This window comes from Barbus barbus (assembly GCF_936440315.1).
Source record: "Barbus barbus genome assembly, chromosome: 23".
In the NCBI taxonomy this organism is placed as follows: domain Eukaryota; kingdom Metazoa; phylum Chordata; class Actinopteri; order Cypriniformes; family Cyprinidae; genus Barbus; species Barbus barbus.
The window spans coordinates 17,149,251-17,172,034 of record NC_136751.1 but is presented as its reverse complement, the minus strand read 5'-3'; the positions used below and the strand labels follow the sequence as shown (position 1 = coordinate 17,172,034).

At 35.3% G+C, this 22,784-nt stretch overlaps 1 protein-coding gene across 1 annotated transcript in view; it reads right to left on the bottom strand.

Moving 5' to 3' along the window:
* The window catches only part of LOC306843231 (solute carrier organic anion transporter family member 3A1-like), a 73,873-nt gene extending 60,597 nt beyond the window's left edge, over positions 1 to 13,276 (bottom strand). The window contains exon 1 of the mRNA XM_079374572.1: positions 12,762 to 13,276. Coding sequence (XP_079230698.1) covers positions 12,762 to 12,905 — 144 coding nt within the window. The 5' untranslated portion in view covers positions 12,906 to 13,276. The remainder of the gene's footprint in view (positions 1 to 12,761) is intronic.
* Between the last annotated feature and the right edge of the window lie 9,508 nt (positions 13,277 to 22,784).

Here is a 22,784-nt window from a genome sequence, read left to right as displayed (position 1 = left end):
TAAGCTAAGTATTTTTTTTTTTTTTTCGATTTTGGCTTACAAGGATTATAGCCACATTTCTTCTAGCACAACTCCCTTCCCTTCATAGCGGCGCGGATTCGTTCCTCCGAACCAAAACTTAACATCTGAATCAGCTCAATCAGTGATTGTTATAAAATGCCGTCTTTACTGTTGCTACATTGCAGGACATATTTGATAGTAAAACGTTGAGAGTACAATCTGCACAAGTGATGCTGTTCCCCAGGCTGAAATGTGTGTGCGCGCGTGTGCCTGCGCGGCGGCGTGCTCCAAAACGGAAAATCAAAGTACACTTTGAGCTTCGGGCGCGTTGAAATAACACACAAAAATATGCCAAAAAATGCGTTGCGTGTCAGTATATTGTCTTAAAGTGTCAGACTGGAGCTTGAGCCATCAATGTTAATCAAAGAACAAAATGCAAAGAGAAAATCACCCACAGCTCTTAATCTGAACAACGTTATAGCTTTAATAAACATAAATCTATCAGTACATACAGTGAAAACTATGCAGTGCTCATTTACATCTGATTACTTTTGTAACTATTACTTACCTGAACATTAATATTAGTAGACCTTCATGGAAAAATGAAAGCACTGTTTATTTCATTTCGTTTGTGTGTTTGTTTTATTGTATTTGTCAGTTTGTTTTACTTTGTTTCTTTGTTCATGTTGTTACTGTATCTTATCTTATGTATATAAAACACTAAAAATACCTGCACACTGGTGCATTTACAAATTGATGAAGTGCAGACATTTTTAGTGTTTTATATACATAAGATAAGATACTGTAAGAATATGAACAAAGAAACAAAGTAAAACAAAAAGTACCGATAAGAATACCGTTAAAGTACCGGATCGATAAGCAGTATCGATAAGAGTAGTAATACCGTTAAAACCTTAACGATACCCATCCCTATCTATTACCATGCTAAAATATTCTATAATGGAATTACTAATGCTAATTTAAAATAGCTGTATAATATCACCATTTCACATATTACAGTATCTGAACTGGACGACAATTCTATTCAGCACAGGTTGGTGTTCAGGCAGTGTGACATAAAGTGTGATGTGGCATTATAACTGTTTAATTTTTTAATTTAGTTTAACAGGATGTTTAACAAAAGCAAATAATTTTTTTAGACGTCTCTTATGGTCACTCTTAGGCTGCATTTTTTAATAAAAAATTCAGTAAAATGGTAATTTCGTGAAATTTCATTACAATTTAAAATAATATTAAAGTTTTTTAATGTTTTAAGCTTTAATAACTAAATTTATTACCTCAATGTCACATCATCTTTCAGAAATCATTCTAATACGCTGATATGAAGCTCAAGAAACATTTATTATTATCAGTGTTGAAAACAGCTGTGGTGCTTAATATTTTGTGTAACATTGTAGAATTAAATGATTGTAGACCTTTACATAATGTATCCTTGCTGAATAATAGTATAAAAAAACATATTGACCTCCAGTTTCTTTTTGTTTTTCTCTGTTTATTTGTTTTATTTGATATTGATACTTGTCATGATGCAAGAGCAGAAGGAAACAGGCTGAGGCACGGATCTACGTGCAGGTAGTTTAATGAAAGAACAAAGCAAACAAAAAACTGGAAACACTAGGAACAAGAACAGAAGCACAAGCAGAGTGGCAGCTAACATTCAACGACGGACAAAGCACAAGAGAAACACAAGGCCTATTTATGCAGAGAGCTGAGGCAATAAACTATGGGTGTGGTTCAATGAGTGTCCATGGCAACAAAGAAGGGAGCAGAGCAGCAGGGAAACAGGAGGAGAACAATTGTGCAGAAGTAGTGCTGAATTCCAACTAAAGATATACTTAAATTTATACTACGGGGCCGTTGAATGCTTGAATCTGATTGGCTGACGAACGTTCTGAGGTGTGCAATTATTTTCAGGGAAACGCACGGCGAACGTAGTTCCAGGCAGCTTTCTTGACCGCATTACAGTTCCATATCACTTCGCATCGTTGTCAGCGCTGCCCTGACGATTTTATCAGTTAGCCTAGTGTAGCAACTTAAAGGCTACACATGACATTTCTCACTAGCGAGGTAATAACAGCGCTGCATCTTAAAGCAGACTTACAGTTTAGAGACGGTGCTTCAGAACACTGTTGAGGGACACACAGAGGTAGCCTAATTCATACAAGCTCTCTCTCTCTCTCTCTCTCTCTCTCTCTGTTTCTCTTTCTCTGTGTCTCTGTCTCTCTCGCTCTCTTTCTAATAACTTCATTATTAACTGCATTAGTCTGCTATCAACGGCTCAAGCCTCCATTGCCAGCTTTAAAATGACGTTTTGGAACTAGCAAAAGAGTCGTTGGATGAGATGCGGAAGAAATAATCCTACTCACAATAGCGATTTAAGTAGAAAAACCGGACGAATCCCTTGAAATATATAATCTGATCGATGTCTTGAGGTGTGGCAACCGTAGTATAAGCGGAATAATTGACTCCGGACCGTTGAATTATTAGAAAAATAATGCACACCCGAGGTGTAACGGCCACTCCGCTTCGCGTCGTGGCCGCATCACCACCTCGGGTGTGCATTATTTTTCTAATAATTCAACGGCCCGTCGTCAATTATTCCTTACACATCTGATTGTGCTAAAGTGGAACTATAGTAAGTATACATTTTACGCGTAATATTAAGAAATGTGCATTGTGCACAAGTGCTCCAACTAAAATTTAATTACAATTTTAAATCAGTAAGTCTCGAGTGATATGTAGATTTTACCTATACTAAGTAAGAAATAAATGTATTTTAAATATATTACTTTTTTACTAGGGTGAGAAGTAACGTGATGGTAAAGATCAGCAGCAAATTTTAAATAGAAGACCTGTCTTCATTTCACTATTTACCAAAGATAAGAAAATGAGATACAGTAATGGAACATGGAAATGGGCATGTCAGATTAAAGTAATCAAGTCCCCAATCAAACCAAACACATCTACTCCAACAAGGGTGGAATAAAAGGACAATAAACCCATGTCAAATAGAGAACTAATGACCCAGTAAAATAATCATTTTGACAAATCCTTTCAATCTGTGAAAACATCAACATGCTGCTTGTCACACATTCATTATCAAGGCTTATGACAAAAATAGCTGGTGAAAGTGAAAAAATGCCACCAGGCAGCCTTGATGAGCAATCATGGGACTTTAATGAAGCAGCTTTGAGCTGGAGCAGCATAAATATGGCATGGCTGTGAAAAGAGCATGTTATTGAGGCCACGCTCTTTACTATAATCCTATTTCTCTAGGGTAGGCCTCTCTCAGATTCTGTGTAGTGGTCTTTGCAAATCTCTCCATGCTGCACAACAGATTCCTATAGACTGGGTCATTTTGATTTGATAAACAAGATGATATGCATGGATTCTCTCGATTAGCTACATACACAGTTCTGGAATACTTGATTCTGACTGGTCAATTGTGGCATTAAGCAACAATATGATTACATGGACAAATATTTATTTTACTTAATAATTATTCATGTAAAAAGGAGTCATTATTACGAAGAAAAATCCATAAATCTCTGCCTTATTTAGTTATTATAGATTAATAACTAAGCAGTTTATTTGTGTGTATACACAGTCAAGTTTGAAAACATTATGATTTTTAAACGTTTTTAATGAAGTCTCTTATACTCAGCAAGGCTGCATTTCAAAATCAAAAATACAGTATAATATAGTTTCAATTTGAAATAAATATTTTCTATTTGAATATATTTTAAAATGTAATTTATTCCTGTGATGCAAAGCTGAATGCCACATGATCCTTCAGAAATTATTCTTACATACTGATATGCTGCTCAATTATTATTGGTGCTCGGTTATTAATAATGGTTCTTATTAACAATGTAAAAATGTTCAGATTAAATAGTTCAAAAGAATAGCATTTATTTGAAATAGAATCTTTTATAACATTCTAAATATTAATGCTGAATAAAAGCATTAATATCTAATAAAACACACACACACACACACACACACACATATTCCAGACTTTGGAAATGGTAGTGTATCATGATATCTGCATAAATATTAAGTAGCACAACTGTTTCTGAAATTGACAATAATAATAAATGTTAAATAATAATAAAGTTGTATTGATAAATAGTTTGTAGTACATTTTTAGTTTAGTGGATCCAGTCAAATCTTTACTAATAAGGGCACCAAAACAGTGAGAAACAGACTTAAGAAAATCTAGCATCTTTCAGCAACTAAATCTGATGCTTAAAAGAAGCCAGGGTGATATAAATGATTGGTGAAGAAGAAGAAGAAAAAACTACTTTTTAATTCTAGTCAAGCTAATTTTTCCTCTTGAATGACTATGAGTCTGTGTGTGCTTGAGTATTATTCACACTGGCTCCGCTCAATTGCCAAGTCCAAAAAGATATGTGCCAGCCTACTGGTTCTGGAAGCATGACGAAAGGACGGGACAGGCCACATCCCCCATCTGCCTCCACTTTCTGCCTGCTTCAGAGTCTCTGCCAACCTGCTGAAACCTGTTGCCTGAATAGTTGGGTCTCTCTGCGTACATCAGTGCCAGTGGCACAGCGATAGGACACATAGACTGCCATCTTAATGCCAAGACACATTCAACATGCCAGCAGTGTCAACTAATACCAAATTTCTGTCGAAAGTCACATCTATTGCCTTCTAATCCCTAAGCATGAAACCATATTATTAGGCAGACTATGAATTATTGAACAATGAGGCAAAAAATGTATATCATGTTATTGTTGAGTCAAGTTGAGCTTACATAATAGATGATGACAAATTCCTGAGTGCAGAACAACCAGTCTGTATCATTCAAATTGAAATGGTTTCTAGAACATGTGCGCTAGCAGTCATCCTCCAGCAATCTGTGTTTGACTTCCAACATGAGACTCAGCATTGCTGAGAAACAGCAGTCCTTACATCATGACTAAACAAGAGGATTCTCCCCAAGCCGTTAAACTGACGTCATCAGAGCGAGAACGCCATTCCAGAGCGGAAGCAAATTTTCAGTTTTTGATTAAAGATTATGACGGCAGACTATTTTTTTCCCGGTGTATTGACTTGCACGGTTGAATTATTCACCACAAGACTAGTCATGTGCACTAAAAAAGTAAATAGGGTCATTTTTGATTTCATGATGACTTCATGACTTCAATCATTTTCAATACCATTGGCAAAACTACCACATACTGTATACTACCATATTTTAATATTTCAAATTGTTTTGTCCATCCATTTTTTTCAAGGCAAACATTATTTCAAGCTTTGAGTGGTTTAATCCAAATCTTCTAAAAAAGACACATTCATTTTATATGATGAACAGATTTTAATATAGGCTTTTATTTGCATAGCCTACATATAAACACTGATTAATTACCATTACAAAAATCTCAATCTTAAACATTTGCTCATTCTGTGTATTGTGTCTTAAAAATAGGGTAACTTTGTTGCAAAAGCTTACAGCAAAGAAGCTTGATTTCAAATTTGATTTCAAACTGAATTGAATTTACAAAAAAAGACAAGTACACAGTAATAAATTCTAAAACAAATTACCTCAATTCAGTTGAGGTTTTCGAAATATGACAACACTGAATTTTTATAAGCAGTGATTTAAGTGCCATATATGTTATTTATTGAAATAAATGGAACATCATGGCTTTGACCTGTAATGTCTGTACAATGTAGTGATGCAGTTAGACAGACCAGGATATTTATATGTACAAATCATACAAATATCCCATTCCGATTTCTAGCATAAACTTACATTGTAAATAAATTACACAATGAAAGAAAAGTTCCATCTTTCATATTGAAAGACTTTATGGTGCATTTCACTTACAGCCAATAAAATTCCAGTAGCATTTTCATCGGTCAGGCGTGGATCTATTCTGAATGATAACTTTTGACAAAGTTTAATCTAGGAGCAAAGAGAAATAATTTCTAATATAAAAGCACAGAGAGATCGCGATTGCACACATTATGAGTGCGCGCGCACAAACAATATCGGAGTGAGAGGACAGGCAGTTCATTTGTATAAGTTAGGCCTATTTGAGAGCTCGCATCCAGTTTTCTGCGATTACATGACTGTTCTCATGTTACAATAAAGCGCTCGCCACATTTGCCTGGGAATGATTAAAATGATATATTATATATAAAATTATATTTAGATATTCAGATTCAGACTCTGTAACTGACAGGAGGCGGATGCGTGTCAAACTCGCTATCGGAGAGGAGATCGAGACGCATCTTGTATCAGTGTAGGGCAGGCTATAAACGGTAGATAGTGCGGAAAATGAGTAATGGAACCATGTCAGATATTAAAGCATCGGTATCAAAATATAGATATTTATGATAACACTACTATGTAGTTTGTTTCTCCAAACTTTGACTCCATAGTTACGCTGAGCTCCCTCACTGTCCGATCAGCTCTTCACCTGCAGCAGCCCAGTTCATATATAAGGGCTTTTATTGGTCTGTATACGATCGGATATCTTTATTGGCTACTGAAATGCTGTCAAAGGTTTGAATATCAATTCAAATTGGGCGTACTCAGTAACGAACTATGATTTAAATGTAACGAAGTAGATTATTTTGCTTAATTTGTACTTAAGTACAAGTAAAATTACAGCATTAAAAATGTACTCAAAAAAGTACAAGTATCTGAAAAAACTACTTAATTACAGTAATGTGAGTAGTTGTAATTCGTTGCCTCCACCACTGTGCATCAGTTATTGATGGATTTTGAGATGTGGCTGTTGCACTCAAAAGTGGATACAGATGAATAGAGAGCTGCAGGGATTAAGTATTTTTGTAGGCCAACACCTGGAAACAAACTAGCATTTCATTATAGCACTTTGAGTTCTATCATCCTGAAGTCAATAGGTTTTTTGAATGTGTTTTTGGTTAAATGCTTGAAATATGGTCAGTGGTTGACAGAAGCTCAATATATTTTTATGTTTTATTCCACATATTTAAAAGCTCAGGGCTGGGGCTAAACATAGGAACTGACACAATGCAAAGATGTGTCAAACAAGCCACTGATTCAGTCTGTGAAATAAGGTCTGTGGTTAACACATGCTCAGTATATTTACATGTTTTATTCTGACATATAATGCATCAGTTATACTGCCTTGTGATATTTTTAAAGCTGTTACTTGTCTTGAAAAAAGCAGTTACTAAGAAGTAGCTAAGTAAGAAATAAGGTACGAGAGACCATGCTGTACGTGAATATGTTGTTTACATCATGCCTAACAATGCCCTTCAGCTGTGACTTATTTACACTACAGCAAACCTCGAGTACTTTATTGCTTTTACGAAATGGTTACCACATAATACAAATATTGTAATGTAAAATGTATTGATATGCTACTTATTTAAAAGTAAATTCATTAAATACTATTTCTCCGCTGTGAATTGGAACAAAGAACAAAGAATTAGAACTGTCCTCATCCGCTGTGTCATTTACTTTTTTTAAATCATATATGATATTTTCTCACACACATACATCTGCTTAAATCTCAGCATTAGAAAATGCCTGTTTCCCATCTTTAAGTTTAAAACAGACCGATTCTCGGTACAGCACAAGTTTGCAAGCGTCATTACGTGTAAACTGATGGACATACTGTACAGTACCATACCCGAAACCAGAAAAATAATAAATACAGTAATATCCCCTTCGCACTTCCACACAAACTCGTGCACATATTAATGTATCTCTCGCACGAGAAGAGTTTTTTTGACAGGAGAAGGGCGTGGCCTCAAAATTAATGGTGAACAACACAACATGTTGCCAGTAGGGCTCTCTCATAATTCATTACATAAATAATAAACAGTTCATTTTGCTGAAATACGTAATGCATGGGTACCCAGCAGGCACAGGACGTCAATATAACGTCAGGTTGACGTTGGACATGACGTCAGACAGACGTCGCATTTTGGTTGTGAATGAAAATCGTGTTGATGTCAGTATTTGATGACAATTTGAAGTTGACTTAACATTGGATTTTGGCTACACAACCTAAAAACTGCAAATATCTACATCAGTTGACATCGGTATTGGACATCAAGTTAACGGAACACGCCACTATTTTTCCAACTCCCGAAGAGTTAAACAGTTGAGTTTTACCGTTTTCAGATCCATTCAGCCGATCTCCAGGTATGGGGGTAGCACTTTTAGCCCAGCTTAGCATAGATCATTGAATCTGATTAGACCGTTAGCATATATTATAATAATCAAGGAACTTTGCTGCCGTACCATGGGTGCAGCAGGCGCAATGATATTACGCAGCGCCTGAAAATAGACCCCAGCTATATCATAACTAGTTACCTAGCTGGGGACTACTTTCAGTGCATCATTTTACATTACACTTAAACTGACCTTTTGAGACTGCTGCATCTGAAGCTTGGCTTAATATCTCTTATAGCTTGTATCTTATTGAAACAGCTAATCTCACAGGAGCAATATGGTGGTCATAAATATACTGTATACAGCCATCTACATGTTTATGCTTACTGCATTAAGTATAAGCGAACTGAGCAGGCACAAAGTAAAGAGTTGAGATTAGATGAACCAGATATATTTGTTTGGATATGTCACGTGACATGTCTGCCAAAGGACATTTGCGAACACTGCCCCAGCATGTTTGCATCACAGTCAGTCAAAGTACTTAAATATATGCATATTGAAAGCTATACAAAGATGTGCGCAAGTTGTGAGTGCTTTCAAGAGATTATAAAAAGACACTGGCTCTATTAGCACATGGGGGAAGTCCAGACTGCCCAGAGTCAAGCTCAGGGCTGAGGCTAAACATAGGAAACTGACACAATGCCCAGGAATGAGTATGACATCTGAAACAAGCCACTGAGTCAGTCTGTGAAAGAGGGTGGAGAAAAAGTCTCAAAAAAGGACAATTACAGTTGCTTCTGAGATAATCTAATTGAATCATTCGGAAATTACATGGAAAATTAAATTAAATGTTACTACATGACCTTGAACAAATAAAGGTGGATTTGAACAAAACATTATCATGTGATAATATTAATATTGTGTTCTATGCATAAATAACCCAATGACCAAGACTTTGAACAAGCACTCTGAGTATACAACCTTCTACCGTTTCACACAAATGTTTGCTTCAATAAGACATATTTGGAAATAATTTGGAGCAATTTGACGGCTGGTTTGTCTATGGAAAAACCCCAGGGAGGATAAGTTTAGTTTAACGCTGTATCTATCAGTCAAAATAAATCTGGGCAATCTCTGCATCTTCCAGTCCCACAAACTTTTTTTTTAATGGCAAAGTTGTGTTGATTTGGTTTCCAAACATCAAAATTCCCATAAGATGGGAATAAATCCAGTCCACAACAAGTGTACCCCTTTGAGACTGTTCCCATGATGTATTGTGGCTTTCTGGCACAGAGCAAATGATTGTTTCCTTTCCAAATATGGTCTGAGCGAGCACAGACATCAGAGATGTCCCAAGGGTATGGAGGACATGGCTGGACAAATCTCTTCCTTATCAAAGATGCTATATAGAGCGGTGTCCAACTCACAGACAGCAAGCAATGTGAGAATTTTCTTTTAGATATTGGACACTACAAACAAAGCAGAGGCAACTGCAAAGCAGCACTGTTGTGTCAAAATAGAAAAAAACAAACAAATATTGCATGTTTGCCAAAATACAGAAAAGATGAAGACTTTGATATAGCTTCCTGTAATACTAAAGAGGTATATCCCTTAGATATCTAAAACAGATTGGTGTTATCATGGATTCTGTTATATGCATCCATAATTATTTTTTGCGTAATAGCAACACTTGTTTTGTCAGGGACTAAAGTATGCTATTTAATAAAATAGTTTTTAATAAAAACCCTCCTTATTTTTTTCATGTAGTTACATTTTTACATGAGCAATAATCTGCTGTGCTGTATTGTGAATAGTCTAAATTCAAAATAAGAGGAACCTTTTTTGACAATCTTGCATGCAAGATAAAGACTTTGACATGCTCTCTTTATATAAATATTAAAGAGGTTATCTTAAAAATATCTCTCAGATATCTAAAATATATTGTTCTCGTCTTGAATTCTGTTAGCAGCATCCATCATTATTTTTGATGCAACAATTGTTTTGAATATATCGTTGAATGCTGTTATTTAATATTTTTTAATACATTTCCTTACTTTTTCATGTTGTAAATTTATAATCTAATAAATAATAATCCGCTGTACTGTATTGTGAATTATCTACATCCACAATATGAGGAGAGTTTTTGACAATCTTACATGTTTGACAAAATAAAGAGAAGATAAAGCCTTTGAATGTTAAGAGATACCTAAAGTATATTCCTCTTGTCCTGGATTCTGCATCCTTATTTTACTTTCAGTCTATCGCTGGCGCGGGTCTCTCTTATTAGCAGGGATTGAAATTAACTTTTTCATTCACCAGCCAATTTTACTACAAATTTTTTAAGTTACCGGCCATTCATAACTTCTACTGGCCAAAAAACAAGAAAAGGAGAAAAAGGGAAATAAACCAAGAGCTTGAGGCTCTCTACACTGGACGTGACAAAGCGACTGCTGCAAATAATTTTGTCAGTACTAGGGGTGTGCGATATTGACACAAAAAAACGAGAAAAAAAAATATCTCAGTATTTTCTGGGATTGTATCGATAAAGATAATTACAATATTTTGCTGAGTGTGTTATTGTGCTGATATCTTAACCCTGCTGAAAAAAACAATAGAACCCTGCCCAAAACACAACAGAAAATGTAATGGATGTAATGGTTATAATGGGAATTGTATTGGTTTTAATGGAAACTATAATGGTGTCTACTGGTATGTGATGGATTCTATTGGTGGGATGTTAAATCCTATTGGAAAAATGCCCAAAACACACTACAAAAAGGAATTTTGTAATGTTTTACTGGAAAAAGCTAATGGTTTATAATGGTATTTAAATGGAAACCATTGGAATTTCTGTATTGGTTCTATTGGCCTTCTATTGTTTTGTTGTTGTTGTTTTTTTTAGCAGGGAAGGACTACTGTGGACAGCTGACTCCTAAAGTTTTTGATATTCTTGAGTCAAATTCGTACATTTAATCAGTCAATTATAATAATAATACATGTAGACTGTTACTAAACAAATGAAATCAGTATCAAGAAAATTCATCTTTACAGAAGATGCATCTGCAGTGGCATTTCGATGTATTTACACATTTTAATGCAGCTTAGAGGGACATGGAATGCTTTAACCTGCAGTTACAAATGCATAAATAATGTTTTGATATTTTAAACATGAAATGTTGAATACTGATATATGAAATTATTTTAAAAATAAATGTGAAATTAAAACCGCCAGCAGGTGGCAGCAAGTCACTGAGTCGTTGCGATTGAACCAAATCATTTAAACGGTTGATTCATTCAGGAACACACCATCATGTTCCTCAGAGACTCAAAACAGCGTTTAGAATGTTTTATTATTATTTTTATTTTTTGGCGAAATGGAGCAAAAACAGCCAATATGGTGTCTAAAACGTAAGTCTCTTGATATTAACTTATGTTTATTGAACTGTTGTATAAAATCAGTATCACATTTGTAACCTGATTTTTTAAGAAAAAACGGCACTCTTCATGTGATCTTGATTAACTATATGAATTGATATAAATATATACAATTTCTGCCCCCTTATCTGGAATTGTGTGGTTATTGTGAATGCATATTAATAGACTGAATCATGCAGTGAAAGAACGCACTCTAAATGCGCACGCGCTCTAAGTTAGTCTAACCAGACTTAATCACGTCGTGTATGCGTGCACTCTGTAGGTGTTTTTTGTTTGGTTTTTGCAATATACTCGATAATGTCATGCTGTCTCATGAGTTCAGTATTTGCGCTAAACCTGCGGGGACTTGGCTTGAATGAACTTCTTATTAGTGAACTAGTGCGAGAAATGTAAAACCAGGAGTGGATTTCGTGCGGAGTGATTGCAGAGGAAATCTCTGTCGCTCAGTTCCACTCATACAATGTTCCCGACCGGCTTACCACCGTCCACCGTGAAGTGCATTGCTTGCCTGGTCAGTCACTCACTCACAAAGCTTGATGCTGTTGCTTCTTTTCGAACTATTTTCGTTGGTGTTGAAGAAATATCTAAACTAACATTTGTCTGAAATAGAAGTTTTCTTTATGAATTAGCCTACTTTTTCATAGAGGCGTTGAATAAAAGCAATATCACCCCCACAATCTGAACATCTGCAGAATTACAGCAGTACTGATATAAAGTCCACTTCCAACAGCACTTCTGCTCGTGTGATGTTGCTTAATGGTGTTTTATATTGATGTTTAATCTCACGGACATGTACCTGCCGGGCCACAGCTTGCCATGCAACTTATTTATCAGAGCCTGACAGCTATAATCTCTTTTTATGTCTACTGAGGCAGCTGCTTTATTGCTCATGATCTTTTCGCCTATTGTCTTTTTCTTCGAACTTATGGCATGGGATAGACTGAATGACTGAAGATCATTAGGATATGATTATGTCCCTCACATCCGTGTCACGTTTCTTGCCATGCACTATGTTGCACTCAAGTACAGGAAGGTTAATGTTGAAGAAAAAGATTAGGGTAAACCAAACGAGCCAAATAAATTCAGCAAGTTTAATAAGAACGGACAGTCATCCTCAGAGCCTGAAGTGTAAAACTAATCCAAAGGAAAGCATCGCTTTACTTACCAAGTATGCGCCCACTGTGCCCTGTGCCAACACCAGAGCACATTCCGCCACTAAAAATATCTTAATATTTGAGAAACATGAGGGCTTTTTCTTCATATCATCCCGCTGAGGGTCCTCCGAGCTCCTCTGCTTTTTCACCTGCATCCTGAGCAATCCAACAGCCTAGACACGCAGCGAGAAACTATTGTAAACGGAGAATAAACGCTAAATCAAGCGTGTCTGTATTTATCTGTAGCACTGACTGTTGTTTACAGTCAGACTCTGTGCCGTGTGACAGGTTGTAGACTTTTCATTGAAACTCCGCCGATGAATAAAGCCGAACTAAACTCTCCTCCTGTGCACTCTATCGCGGAAACGGAGAATAAAACGTCGCTGGTTTGTACTCCAAACATCTTTCTTTCCGTCTGAGACTGTCCGAGCTCCCGTCGTGTTAGTGTTTGCCCGTTCTCCGTCACCATCGCAGGCTTGATTCTCCGCCTCGGTCATTATGACTAATATGTGAGCGTTTCTTGTACAGTAGGCTATAGGCTACGACACATACCTTAGAGGCGCTGTGCAGCATGCATCATAATCATGCTTTACTGACTACTGTATTCATAATACAAGCACGTGAATACAAGCATAATACAAGCACTATTTAACAGGTAAATAGCATGTTTTAAATAATGTCTGTCAGTAGTTTTCTGGGTGTTTTCGGTTTGTTTCAAGCAACACAACATTGGCCTTTGACGCCCATATAGCACACACTTATAAAACACTAGCGATTTTTGTAATGTGTTATGCGTAAATACATCATAAATAGCGCGACCTTCGAAACTTTTGGAATATTATTTACATTGTTATTATTTAATATTTTTTTAAATAAATAACTTGCTCTTATAGTTTGCATATATTTGATCAAAATAGACTACAGTAAAAAAAAAATGTAGACTAACATAGTTACATATATTACAGTTTAAAATAACTGTTTTAAAATATATTTTAAAATGTAGCCTAATCTATTCTTATGAAGGCAAAGCTGAATTTTCAGCAGCCTTTATTTGAATCTTTAGTGATCTACATAATCCTTCAAAATGAATATGCTGATTTGGTGCTCAGGAAACATTTTTTATTATTATCAATGGAGAAAATATTTTGCTACATAATATTTCTGTGGGAAATTTAAAAAATGGCAGTATGTAAACTGGTAGTATGTACAGAAAAAAAAAAAAAAAAAAAAAAAAAAAACTTTGGGCCTACATTAGAGACTTGTTTTCTTAAAGGAATGGTTTTTATTAAAAAAAATGTTTGGTGATGCACACAAAAAACAATAAAACAAAAATAACTTAAATAAACAAGGACATTTTTTTACATGCTCAGTGGAACCAGGTGATACAGTACAAAATCTCATAACATACAATATATTAAATTTGCACACTTGTATTTTTTTAATGCAGAATTATTATCAGACAGAATTTAAAGACTCATCATAAAGATATGACTAGGACTATTTCATTGCAAGCTGACATAACATGCTTAACAGCTTGCTTAACTCAACAGCTGAAGTTTTTACGGACTAGCTTTTTGTTTTTGATGAATCGCTGGCAAGAGTGATTTCATATTATATAACTGCAGCAGATATGCCTCACACATTGAAAAAAAAAAAAATTGTCTCTTTGAGATCCATCTGGTGAACAACTTCTAGTTTCATGACTTTGAACAGCAGAATGGCGGCTGTGGTTACAGTAATAACACAATGTTCTGGTCAGAGTTTTGAGGAAGAATAGTGTGAAATTCTCTCTCATGCCACACTCACACTGAGAGCTGCTGCACACAGGCCTGATGACACACTGCTGTGTTTTGTTACCATAGCAAGCATGTTACAGCAGCTGTTAAGTCATGAAGACCTTCTCTAACTTTTCTGATGATTTAGCATGCATGGGTGTGTTGTTTAGACAACTGAGAGAATCAATGGTAAGTAGATGAATAGTTAATACTGGCTTGTCAGAATCCAGCTGTATATTAAGCAGGGTCATTATCACTAACTAAAACTCCACCTATTAAAAATTGAAATAAAATAAAATATTAGATGAAATAAAAACAAATCTGAAATAATAACTTATTAAACCTGTCATACGGTAATATTTAAAACTATAAAAATGACAAAAACACATAGCAAAATTACTAAAATTAAAATTAAAAATGAAAATATAAAATAAAAGCTAAATCAAAATATTATTAAACAAATAATACTATTATTAAGAATATTCTTATTAAAGTTTAAATTTTACAAAGGACACATTTAGGAGTTTGATGATGCAAGATATTTTGCAGTTTGTTCTTTCAACAGGATATGAGTCAGGTACAAAAATTAATGTGGGTGAATTTTAATATAAAGGACTAAATATAAATATAAAGATTGCTGTTGCTCAAAAAAAAACATTTAGCATCTTTGTAACATCTTTATATGGATAAAAAAGTAAAATTGAATGGATTTTTTTTAATTAAGTGAAAAGAAAAATAGTACATGCATACTGTTTGCCCATTTAGTAAAACATATACAGTATCTCAATGAAGTCATTACACCCAGTATGTCACAGTACATGATGGCATTCATGGTTCCCTCAATGAACTGTAGCTCCCCAGTGCCGGCAGCACTCATGCATTCCCAGACCATGAGACTCCCACCACCATGCTTGACTGTAGGCAAGACACACTTGTCTTTGTACTCCTGGTTGCCGCCACACACACTTGACACCATCTGAACCAAATAAGTTTATCTTGGTCTCATCAGACCACAGGACGTGGTTCCAGTAATCCATGACCTTAGTCTGCTTGTCTTCAGCAAACTGTTTGCGGGCTTTCTTGTGCATTATCTTTAGAAGAGGCTTCCTTCTTGGACGACAGCCATGCAACAATTTGATGCAGTGTGTGGCGTATGGTTTGAGCACTGACAGGCTGACCCCCCACTCCTTCTACCTCTGCAGCAATGCTGGCAGCACTCATACATTTATTTCCCAAACACAACCTCTGGATATGACGCTGAGCACGGGCACTCAACTTCTTTGGTCGACCATGGCGAGGCCTGTTCTGAGTGGAACCGCTGTATGGTCTTGGCCACCGTGCTGCAGCTCAGTTTCAGGGTCTTGGCAATCTTATAACAATCTTTATGTAGAGCAACAATTCTTTTTTTCAGATTGAAGGAGTGGATCGCAGATCTTCACTGGCCTTCATAATAATATTAATTATAACATTTCTTGAATAATTATTCATCAAAGATGCATTTATGAATGTTAGAGAATAAGTTGAATATGGCTTTAGTCTGCCTTTCTACTAAGAAGCTGCTCTCATTGTGTGTGTAACCATGCCCCGATAAGATTTACGGCTGAGGCAACCTTGAAGTAAGATAAGTGTTTTAACTGTTATCTCCCAACAAGATCCCCAGAGAGTTATTTGCCATGAGGTGTCATGTTGAACAGTGACCAGTATCAGAGAGTGAGAGCGATAACACCAAATTTAACACACCTTCTCCCCATTCACACCTGAGACCTTGTAACACCAACGAGTCACATGACACCGGGGAGAGAAAATGGCTAATTGGGCCCAATTTGGACATTTTCACTTAGGGGTGTACTCACTTTTGTGGCCAGCGGTTTAGACATTAATGGCTGTGTGTTGAGTTATTTTGAGGGGACAGCAAATTTACACTGTTATACAAGCTGTACACTCACTACTTTACATTGTAGCAAAGTGTAATTTCTTCAGTGTTGTCACATGAAAAGATATAATAAAATATTTACAAAAATATGAGGGGTGTACTCACTTCTGTGAGATACTGTTTAATCATTAGACAATTTAACAACAACATGCCTCTGTACAGCTCGCTAAATTATATGCACAATATCCAAGTCAGCCCAGCACATCTGAAACTCATTTGAATCTGTCTACTAAGGATTCAACTAAAGTACCTAAAGGTATGCTTTAAAAATACATTGTATAATAGATTAACTTCTGTAGTGCACCAAAGGAGCTATTATTTCAATTAAAAACATTTTTGTGCGAAACGTCTTTGGGTTGGAACAAAAAGTTGATTGGAAATGGCAAACATGAATGTATTATGTATAAAATGATGAACACCAAGTGACCAAAATAACAGATACACACACTCCCTGCTCTCCTGAAATTATTTCCACTCCTCATTCCATGCATGGAAACTCCCTTTATACAAACAACAGAGCTACAAATACTTGACATGTTTCAGTTACGGGTTCTGGTCTCATGGAACTACATTATACAAGTGCACATATCATTATAATATATTGTATTTTTTTACAGATTTTTTATCGTTTGTTTTCTTTTCAGACAAAATTAATAATTCTATGATAACTATTAACAAAATCATTTCAATAGATTTTGTTATATTCATGAAAACCTCATTTATATTGACACAGACTTTAGCAGATCTAATATTCTACAGCTAGAAAGTTGCAGGACATCAAACAATTTCAGAAGAAGTGTTTCCATATGCATTAGTTCTCTAAGTTCTCCAAATGCATTAGTACATATCTAGGCACTCCATTGCCAGCACACATTATGGTGAAGGCAGTCAGCAGGCTTTAATGACTTCTCCATGCGTAACGAAGGCTTGCTCATTACACTAATGTGCTTTATGGTGCACAAACTGCATGATATTATGACAACACCAGTGGCCCTATATTTTACTAGTAAACACAAATGAAACACAGGCTCCCACAGCTAAAATCAATTTACATTTAATTAAATGGCCTGTCTTGTGCTTCATAATGAAAAGTGGCACTGTAGTTTTCAAACAGATGCAGCAATAACGCTGTTCTGGCACATGACATTACAAATGGGAACAAATTATAAAAGGGACAAATTGATGGTTTAATGCCATTGTACCTCATTTGAGCCTTACTGATGAACTTGTGGGGCTATAAGACAAAAAAAAAAAAAAAAATGTTGGGAAACACTGGCCTAGATTTCTCCACATTGTGGAACCATTCTTGCAGCCATCAGTCAGGTGCAGAGGAAATCTGGCCTGTGGAGCAACATAATCACTCACGCCAGCGGGCTAGAGTTTCACCTGGAGACTGAACATATGTGATGTCTCCAGACGCCAGCATTTAGCAGATAGAGTAGGTACATGATCATGTAGTTGTGCTGAGATTTAGAACCAGCTGAAACGTATGTAAAAATCACCTTGAAACAAGTATTAAGACAACATTGGTAACAATTTATATTAGGGAATACATATTCACTATTAACTAAGAGTTTTCCCTCAATAAACTCCTAATTTGCTGCTTATTAATAGTTAGTAAGGTAGTGATTAAGTTTAGATATTGGGTTAGGTTAAGGGATCTAGAATATCCCATGAATATGGTCATGCAGAATAAGGCACATTAATATGCACTAATAAGTAATAATAAACAGTCAGCTAATGCTTGCTAATAAGCAACTAGTTAATAATGAGAATTGGTGCTTAAAATAAAGTTTAACCAAAACATTTTGGCTGTTCATTTACACCACAACAGCGTTTTGGGGGCCTGAAAACACAAACTTTTGAAAACGGGTTTCAATATGAAAGTTTTTGAAAACGATACCACTATAGCCTCCATGCAACTACAAAAGGTGAATTTGTGAAAAAGGTGACGTCATGCATATGTTTATTATGTGTTCACTCTATTGTTTACAAAGTGACATCGCCACCTACTGGCCTGGCATGAATAATACAGAGTTTTTAGTCAATTTTGCGAACGTGAACGAGGATTGTTTTGACAGCATTGTCGTCTGTACACAAATCTATTCAAAAATGTAAAGGAAAATTTTTTTGTGTGTGTGTGTTTTAATACATGATTGTCATGAAAACGCACCCTTAATGTCCCCGACAACCTCTGTAGTCCCATTTTCCACTCTTAAAAAAAAGTTAAAAGATTAAAAGACATACATACAACTGTAACACTTTAGTATAGGGACCAATTCTCACTATTAACTAGTTGCTTATTAGCATGCAAATTACAGCCATATTGGAGGTTCTATAGTAACCTACTTATAAAGCACATATTCTGCGTGACCATAGTCTAGCTACATTCGTAATTCTTAATCCTACCCAATAACTAAACTTAAGAAACTTACTAACTATTAATAAGCAGTAATTAGGAGTTTATTGAGGTAAAAGTCATAGTTAATAGTTTATTATTAGTGAGAACTGGGCCTTAAAATAAAGTCTGTCTAAAAAACAAACAAACAAAAAAACACAGGACGGTGAAACCAGAAGTGCTTAAAATGCTAAAATGCTAACTTTTTTCCAGGTTGAAGCCTACAAAAGTACAGTATCCCTGCAGCACTCTATAAACACCTGGTTTGTGTGTGTTTTATATAAATTACTAGTATATATATATATACTAGCTGACACTCCTTCATTTAAAATAATCCAAATTCAATAACAGAATGAATGTATGTGTGTATCTGTTGTGAATTCGGTGGGAATTTGGCAAGAGAACTTTTTTCTCTGCACATAAATATGTGGTTTACTAACAATTATTAGTGAATGAGATTGAGTATGTCTTTAATGATCAGTTTCTGCATATTGATTCCACTCTAGAAACTCCTCAGGTGTCTTGAAGTATAAATATGCAGCACTGCTTTTCAGTCTTCCCAAGAAAGGAAAATTTCAAACATAACATACAAAGAAAACAGGCTAATAACCTCAAACATTCACGATAATACCTCTGCCAAAAGCAACAACTCCCTTGGGAAATATTCTGATTATAAAGATACCACACTGGCATTTGAACGCTTAGCAGATGTTGACTGAGAAAATGTCAGGCGACCTTCTTTTTTCAGTTTTGCTGTCCTAGCTATTAATAGAGCATCAGTATCTGTTCTGTGTAGAAACTACCACACATACACACCCAGAGAGACCTCTTCCATCTATTTTTACCCTGGTATCAATAGAGAGGCCAACATGTGCTTTTAAACTTCAGTGCCACTGCAGTGAGAAGGTTTCAAATATAGAGCCTTCCGCCTGTGGAGTGATGGGTTGTGATATCCTGCACGGGTAAATCACAACACTGTTATGCTGTCTCATGCTCTTAGAGGAAAGAATGACATTAAACATTCGCAATCTCAACAGCGTCGGTAGTTCTGTAGGTGTTATGTAGTAAGTATTCAGGGGTTCAATAAACTGGAACAAATTGCTCTCTAACTGCTTTCCTGGAAGGTCCTGCCATGCATACCGAATTGTTGACTCTGAACCAAATCTGCACCTTTACTTCTGGGAAAAACAATAAAGCCACACACTGGTGCAAGGAAGCAAAACAAGCTTAAATACGGTGGGAATGTCTCCGCCTAATGATTCCCTCAGCAAGCAAGCAAAAGAAAACTGAAAGGTGTTGAAGAAGTGACAAGCAATCTTTTACAGATGCAGTTCTATGCCACAAGATGGGCCAGAGAAGTTTAGCCATTGTGTAAGTCGAAATGAAGCTATTTAGTCAAATGTGAACTCGCCATCTGCAAGTGAGAGAGGGAAACTCACAGTACAAACATTAGTAACTCAAGCTGATGTGTGGCAAAGGCAGGGGTCTAAAGAGAGACATATTACCATAAATTCCCATAATCCTACCAATCTCCTATTTCTATGAAATCTGCAACTGAAGTTATTGGACATGAAGCATTAGTTTTTGATATTTAAAATCTCTCTTCTGGTCTGTTCAAGTTATTAATTCCTCTTCCATAGTTGAGAGGAAGGAGCATTATTTTTGGCAGACATTCCCACTGGAAACAAGCAAACAACAAACCACCAGCAACAATACACTAACACATATTTCATTTAGGCCTGTTAAGCAATCATTTATTTATTTATTTATGTATGTATGTTCGTATGTATGTATTTATTTATTTTTCTGTTTTCTGTAATTTATTTCAATTAATCACATCTAAAGTTTTTTTAGTTACACAAAATTGAATCTTCAAATTAATTCATAAGCAACATGAAGAATGCATTGAATTATATTTGTTTAATGTGAATCTCTTTAGTATCAATGTATTATAGAAATTATATATATATATATATATATATATATATATATATATATATATATATATATATATATATATATATATATACAGTATATACATTTCTATAATAATTTATATTATACAGGTATCCGAATATTGAATACATCAGTATTCAATAATCATTTTATAACAAATAACAAATAATAAAATAGAAATGCTAATATTACATTTATATATATATAGGTATACAACATGAGGGTGAGTAATGTCATTTTTGGGTGAACTATCCCTTTAACTATCTAATTGTCAGTCCTCTGTCGTGTGTGTCATGTGTTCCCGCCTCTCATATTTGATTTGTTTCCTGTCCTTGTTTAGTGTGATCATTAGTTAATTCTTGTCCAGCTATGTTTGTGTAATTGGCCTGTTTATTTAGTTCCTGTCTGTTCAGTTTCGTGTTGTCTGGTCTACTCGTTACTCCCCAGTGTTTCTGTGAGTCTGCCTTTCCTTGCCTTGCCTTGTTTGGATTCATTAAAGACTGTTATTTTGAGTTAACCTCCTCGTCTGCGTGTTCCTGTATCAATCACCATAAAATCACCAGTTAAAACACTTAGTAGCTTCATTTAACACATTTTACCATATTCAGACCCAATCCACAGAAAATCCCCTTAAATCAGGGCAGAAAAAGTAAAAAGTCTGCAGATTCTGAACATTATAAAATCAGCACACAAATTACCATCCATATCCGTAAGCAATTGGTTTGAAGTAGCTTTGATGGTCATGCAAGAGCTAAATTGTCCTTAAAATGACAGCTTTTAAGGCCCAATAGCACTGTTCTAATGCTCTGTCCCTCTCAGCACAAACTGACTTTTCTAATCCAGATATTTATATATTTAACGTCTGTATTATGACCACAGAAGCGACACAGGATTAGCAATCATTAGCTGGGCACTTTCTCATGAACATGATTTGTGTTTTGATTTCCGAGCACTGACAGTCTAAAATTGCACTTTATGATTAAAAGATTTTGGAAATTAAACTTCATTTAGATGAAAAGCTGGTAGAAAAAGACTAGCTCTGAGCCATCACCGTTGGCGCTTCTGCACTCTAATAGCATTGCCATACTGCGAGTGTTGGATCAACCCCCAGTTTTAAATTTCACTGGGTAAATAATCCCTTTAATTAAACCTTCCCACCCAGGCGTTTTAAAAGCTGGCAACTAGAAATAAACAGACATGCTATCAAATATCTCCACACAAGGGCGTTCACACAGAAGTCTTAATCTTTATACATGGACTCATTTTGCCACTGGGAATGACTGAAAATCTCCTTCTGTTTATTTCTACCTGTAATTAAGACTTTAAAAGGGAGAAGTGAAACCGCACAAGCAATAGGCTGCTTAATAAATAATAAATGACTGATGTCTATTAAATGTCTATTATGTTTATTGCATAAAATAACTAAACTAAATCTCTGCAAAATTATGGGTCATTTCTATTATGTAGTACCTTTTGAAATCTTAAACCTTTAAAAATAAAAATGTTTTTTGTTCTGATTTCTATAAAAGGGTACATCTGACTTTTAGAAATGTGCTTAAATGTAATAAATTAAAATGGCATTATTTACACAATTGCAAGATAATTTACAGGATTGAAATAAAATAGCTAAAAGCACTAAAGAGACCATAGATGAATGAATGAACGAATGAGTAACTAAATAAATAAATAAACAATAAATAAATAGAATGTAAAATGTAACATCTACTCAAACCAAATTCCAAAATTATTTAAAATTATGAAAAATTTACTAATGAGACTAAAATATGATTTACGACTGTGAATGCAATTTTTATCCAGTTTTTTATAAAAAAAATTATGCAAATAAAAATTTAATAAAAATAAAAATAGCTAAAAATGATTTTTTTTTTAAACCTCAGACAATCCAATATGTAGATGAGTTTGTTCAACAGATTTGAAGAAATTTAGCTTGCTTATCACTCGCTCACCAATG